At 35.6% G+C, this 6,237-nt stretch overlaps 1 protein-coding gene across 1 annotated transcript; it reads right to left on the bottom strand.

The window, feature by feature from the left end:
• Nucleotides 1-935: 935 nt before the first annotated feature.
• On the bottom strand, nucleotides 936-5,917 carry LOC103715029 (large ribosomal subunit protein uL18-like). Its single transcript, XM_008802533.6, has 9 exons — nucleotides 5,797-5,917; nucleotides 4,639-4,708; nucleotides 4,456-4,547; nucleotides 4,228-4,354; nucleotides 4,061-4,140; nucleotides 3,856-3,972; nucleotides 2,319-2,453; nucleotides 1,422-1,591; nucleotides 936-1,226 (listed from the first exon to the last, which is right to left on the bottom strand). Exons 1-9 carry the CDS (start codon nucleotides 5,797-5,799, stop codon nucleotides 1,103-1,105), a joined length of 918 nt encoding a protein of 305 aa, XP_008800755.4. The 5' UTR covers nucleotides 5,800-5,917; the 3' UTR covers nucleotides 936-1,102.
• Between the last annotated feature and the right edge of the window lie 320 nt (nucleotides 5,918-6,237).

The following is a 6,237-nucleotide window of genomic DNA, read 5'->3' as shown; positions in this document are numbered from 1 at the left end:
GGCCCCTTTAAATGGGTCGTGCCAGGCACGGCCCGGCACTGTAGCTATCGGGTCGTGCCAAGCACGACCCTCTTCGTGCCGGGCCGTGGGCGGCCCGGCCCAGTGCCTAACACTATGTGTCACTAGTATAAAGTACACGAACAAATGATATATAATAAATTAGTCATCTAGAACTTAATACATACTTATAAGTAAATTAATACATAATTTCTAAAATATTATTTTTATGAGTATACATTATATGACCGGTGATACATACTCATCAACTTTCTGATACATATTGCAAGCTTATTTTGTGCATAGTAAGAATCCAATACACCTCCAAATAAATAAATACATAATTTCCAGAATAGTTTTTTACCAATGCACACTACATAATTAGGTGATACACACCAACAAATTAGTTATCAAACAAGCTAATATACATCTCTAAATAAACCAATACATAATATTGTATTGGTACATAGTTTTTTAGCTTTATCTAATATAAAATATTATATATATCAATAAGAGAATAAAGACTTCATGAATGGGATAGATAGCTTAATAAAAATAAATAAATGAAAAAACTTGAGAAGGAAAAAAATAGATACAAACTCCGTCAATAGAAGCCATCCTATCATTATTTGATTTTTAAGTTTTCTTTTCAAAATTGGAAGCGATAGGAAATCTAAAAATTAAAAGTCTATCTAACATAATATCTATAGTGCCTGATTTTTGTTTTTCTGCCCCAAATTAATATCAAGCACTCAAACAATATCTACCTTATAGAGATACTCTTCACCCCCAGATACTATATATTCCAAAAAGATATCAGAACCAGCGATGGATATCACAAAACTGACCTGATATAACATCGACCAGAAATCATGATATTCTTAAAAGAATGTAGAGATAACCAAGCTATTTTAGGAGCAAAAATTTCAACCACCTCAGAACAAAAATTAAAATTCTCCTTTTTGAAAAGCCAAAATCTGAGAAAACTGTCTGACACCATAAACAAAAATTCAGTAATTAGGGTTTTCCAAGTTGGCTGAAGTGCAGAAAACCATAATAAAGTAATACAGATTGACAAATCTAAAGCCTAAACCCTGCTAAACTTTCACTCATCGTCATCTTCATCTTCATCTTCATCAGCGTCATCGTGGGTGCTTGCATTGAGGGCGTTCAATCGCTCAATGAGTCTGGCCTTCCTCTCCTCATAAGTTAGCTTCTTCAAGTTATATCTGCCAAGAAAACAAGTAAATCATTAGGAGTGGAAGATGGAAATTTTTGTAGCTCAAGAACCAGAGATTAGTTATATTCCTTTTTTTTTGTTCAGGAACCAGAGATGGAGGCATGGGAGAATGGAGTCGCGCATCAGCTGAGAGGCATCATCAAAACCTAATTACTATGAAGGCATGTGGCTTTAGGATCTGTACCTCTTGTGCTCCTTTGGAGGCTCCTTAGTGGATTTCGCCATTGTTGCATCTGCTCGAATGGCAGCATGCACTTTCTTGTATAGCCCTTCCAGGTCATCAGGCTCAATACCCCTTTGAATATATTCACTGAAATGAGTCTGGTACTTCTCTGGCTCATCCTCCATCAGAATCTGACACCATGATAAATAGAAGTGAACAATCTAATTGGAGTTCACTGATAAAACCAAATCTCCATGAGACTAATTATCGTAAGTCCTGGTTTATATATGTGTGCTATATATGGAAAAGCTAACCGTGCACAATCAAGCACAGAGAAACCTTTCTTGACATAAACCCTACATGCTGGCATCAACAACATTAGGATCATGCATATTCAAGAGGGTTTTGAGTTCAGTATGTGCCGCATGTAGGTTTTTGCCTACAGATGGATGTAGGTTTAGACCACTTTATTATGACAAATTGATAAAGAAAACAACAATTATGCTTTACGGTATGACATGAACTATCCCCTGAAAGCCCAATATCATAATCCAACACCAACTCACTGCCTCTGCACATCCATCCCGCCATATATATCCTATATACATACCATGAACCATACAGAATACAAATAGATGGATAAAATGTCCAGTTAGCATATTCTATAACAGCATAAATTCACAACAAATTCCTTCAGCCCAGCCTAAATCCTATGAAAAGTAGGAACAAAAAAAAATATCGGGCAGTTTCTTTTGGTATAACAATAACTGTAAAAGAATGACAAAATAGTTGTACTAGAGCCCTAATCACATTATTCAAGGATTGAGCTTTAGAATCCAGAAACTCTTATGGGAAGGTAAGAAAGAACAAGATAGAGAAAATGGAAATGAAAGAATAAGGCATTAAACGAATACTGACCCTCATGTAAGAAGCAACATGACCACCAAAAATGTATTTTCTGTGAACCTCTGCATCAAGTTGTTTTCCATCCTTATTGAAACCAGCAAACCTCTTATCACTATGAGGGATATCCAGACCACCATCTAATGCTCCCTGCAGTTATTCAGAGCCAGAATTTAACCAAATATGAACAAGACTCGGCAAATCTAATTACCATTTCCACTTCAGGAAGCATCATTGCAACTCTAATAAAGGCGTCACTTATAACAATGCATTAATTTATCAATACAAAAAGTTAATATATGGAGAAATACCTTTAAATGAATAAGTATAAAAATTATAGAAATAATATAAAAATTAAGATCTTATAAATTCTGGATATAATCCTAAAATACTCTAAGAGTTACACACAGTAACTATCAAAGTTTTATCACCAACAAAGGTGTCAAATAATCTATATTTCACATGAAGTTGAATCACTTCCCTCCATAGATATTCTGAGAAAAGATCGAACTGATTTCAGCTTTTTTTTGGTATAGTCCTTGCCGAAATAAATTTCAACATTAGACCTTGCAAATGTGACTCAACGCAATCTGTATTGACTTGATCCTTGACTCGAAATGTGCAAACCTAGATACTTGCATCCTACACAATTCCACTACTTGATATTACCATGGAACATCAATTTCAAGATGCGAAATACTCTTGCCTTATAAAGCATGTTGCATGATTTTAATTATGTTGTCATTTCCAATCTTCCATAAGGTGGCCATTCACCAAAGCCATTGTATTACTGTCATAATGGTTATATTGGATCATGGTGAATGACACAAAGTGCAAATACCTACAGATTTGCATCAAATATTGTAATCTGTTAGTACACGTTAATAGCTTTTGGCCACACAAAAGATTTTAAAACATAAAAAAAAGATACTATGGAAAACTATACATTTATTTTTTTCAGGCAATATTACCATAAAACTTACATATAGTTACATAAAAATAGACTAAATTATTCTGAAATCCAACATGAGGAAAGAAAAAAGATACTGTAAAGGTTAGCCTGCTACAATAACAGCATTACATTAGTCAGTGCATATGTGCTAGTCATTATCTATATATCTATAGATGTGCAAGACCATAACGGAGCTGCCAAAAAACCCAATACATTGCTGCAAAATTTTGACAGCACCATTTTTTCACGTCGACAAATTTTAATTTTCTAACAACTAACAATATTAAATATGATTTCACATAAACAAAATGTTGAAGAGAATGTTGAAATTTTGACAAAATGAAACAAATAGCAAAAGCAAAGCATCTCTTGTCTAACCACTTGGTGTTCCTTTGGGTTGGCCTTGCACATCCATTTACTTTTCATGAAAACTCAACCAAATCTTTTCATCCTACCATGATTTTTTACCACATCATGCAAACCAAGCTACACTACTTATAGGATCTGCTAGTACTTATTTTTCTACATGATCATGTTGTACGAATAAAAAACTTACTAGCACAGCAGTTTTGTGATTAATGAAAGGAGAGATGGGCAAACCTTAAGACAACCAAATACACGATTGCCTGTCGTTGTTCTGACAAGGCCAACATCAAGGAGAGCACGGAAGGGCCTCCTGCTCTCAGCAGGTTCAACAGAAAAATCTTCACCAGTAGCCTGCCAACAAGAAGTATCATCCCGCATCTTAGTCATAGAAGGTGCCAAAAGCATACTCATCCGCATTTCTGAACACAAAATGCTATACCTCCACATTTCCCTCATATTCCTCATCCATTTCAAGCATCTTCAGAACACGGCGAGCAAGGAGAAGCCCAGTACAATAAGCTGGGTCCATGACAGCAACCATAAATCCTCAATAGGTTAGACAATCAGATAAAAACAAAGAATGCAGACAATAGAGAGAAAAAGTACCTGCAGCATAATTGGTGAGACCCACTTCAAGCCCATATCGAGGAAGTTCATGGGAATAAGCTGCTGCAAGGACCAAATCACCAGCAATACTTGCAGATATTATTTGTGCAACAATATCTTTGTTCGACTAATCATATAACACATTAAGGATTTACAAGTAATTGTCATTAATAAAAATAAAATAAATAAGATAAAATAAACTGGTGCAAACATGTGGTTTATGGATACAAATCGAACAACAAATCGATACTTCGGTGTGTTATATTTATTCTTGTCCTGATTTATCAGTCGAATCCTTGCACGATAATCAGTCTTTCCCTCTGTTTGGTGAAGAAAGAGGAAGATATCAGAAATAGGATAAACCAAGATAATGTAACATGAGAGAATTTAGAAGTAAGAATACGATAATACGTCGTCTTCTCTTAAACTTCACTTGAAAACGCTTGGAGTAAGCCCTAGTCTTCAGGGTTTTCACAAAGGCCTGCCCATCACATAACACGTACGGCATAGTTAAGAAAAATATGAAAATGATATTCAATTCCACATGTCACCAATACTTCTTATATCTAAACAGATAAAGTATACCCACAGAAAACTAAAGTAGAACTCAAATAATTATTATGAAAGATAATCAGCAGCTATAAAAACAAAAAACCACTTCATTCACTAAAGAATTGAGTTGCAACAACTAACTAATAAATACTAAATAATTATGAGTAATTCATGCAATTCAGTATGAAGTGATCATTGTTGTATATTTGTGTTATATGTCAACCTAACAGATAGCCAGACAGGGTGAGAGTGTCTAAGGATGATAAACTTGAGAACCGAACATCCCAAAGGAGATTGAGAACTTACATTTGTGTTGCGTAACGAATATGATATTAAGCAACAAATACGAAGTTTTGGAAGGAAAATGTTTCAATTACCAAGTTAAAACAATATCTGGTCTTAAGGTACATTAGATACACGATAGATATGTTAGATAAACAAAACAACAAACAACATTTTATGAAATAGATTTATAGATAAAAAAAAAGTATACACACGCATGTATGTACCTAGATGTCAATTAAACACGCAAATTCGTGGCAATTAAGAAAATAGAAAAAAATAATCATTTTGAGTTGAGATCCTGAGGTTAAAAAGACAACCACGGTTTTACACCACCACCACCACCCCAAAAAAAAGAGACAACGACGGGAGTAAAGATCGCAAAGAAAAAACTCCAGTTATTAAAATCATATTCAAGTGCATAAATACACGTCAAAACCGTCAAGTCAACTGTACATCTGTAGATCTTATAGATCAAAATCGCCACGAAATATACTAATAGAAGCATTCTAAATGGAAAATGTGCTCGATTTGTGATCCAAAGCCTAAAAAAAACTAAAAATCTATCCAGCAATCCTACAATCAGATATTACATATGCGTCGACGAAATAAAGCGTACAGCAAGAAAATTTGAGACAAAAATTGCGAACCCTAGATGTTAGATCAATGATGAATCGAGTAAAAACTCTGGAAATCCGGGTGCGAAGAGAAGAGCGAGAGATCCAGGGCTCTTACCATGGCGCTCCTCCTCTTCGGCGCTCCGAGCTGGGACCTTGGCGGCAACGGAGAGGAGCAGACGAAAGGCTTACAAGAGCGGAACTCCGCTCCGGTTATAAAGTATAAACCCTATCAGTCAGATCGGACAGCTCTGGTTCCTTCGCGGAGACCGACGGTCCAGATCGTTCGCACAACGGTTGGGGGTGTTTTAGTAATTTAGTATCTCATTTTATTGAGATGCCCCTCGTCAGGGGTTACGGTGGACTGTAATGCTGCGGAGCTCCTCATAGAATTTCTGTACGGGATATGCTATCTATCTTCAATTAGGCCAATGAGAGACATGGAATTAACTCCATTATCATCTAAAACATTGTCTTGTCTCCAATGGGACAAAAGGCATTACGCAAGAATATGTGATAATGTACCAACAATCTCCAATGAAGAACATAATGTGGCAGG

Source organism: Phoenix dactylifera, chromosome 4 (assembly GCF_051530095.1).
Source record: "Phoenix dactylifera cultivar Ajwa chromosome 4, Ajwa_hap1_PhDact_Kaust_v1.1, whole genome shotgun sequence".
NCBI classification, from domain to species: Eukaryota; Viridiplantae; Streptophyta; class Magnoliopsida; order Arecales; family Arecaceae; genus Phoenix; species Phoenix dactylifera.
Note: the sequence above shows the minus strand (reverse complement) of the source record. Positions and strands in the feature narration are given on the sequence as shown.

Coding starts and splice junctions, on each gene's coding strand:
- LOC103715029 (XM_008802533.6), bottom strand. Junction 4,355..4,455: donor ATCGATTTGTTGTTCGATTT/GTATCCATAAAC, acceptor TTATATGATTAG/TCGAACAAAGATATTGTTGC. Junction 2,454..3,855: donor GTGTATTTGGTTGTCTTAAG/GTTTGCCCATCT, acceptor GAATAACTGCAG/GGAGCATTAGATGGTGGTCT.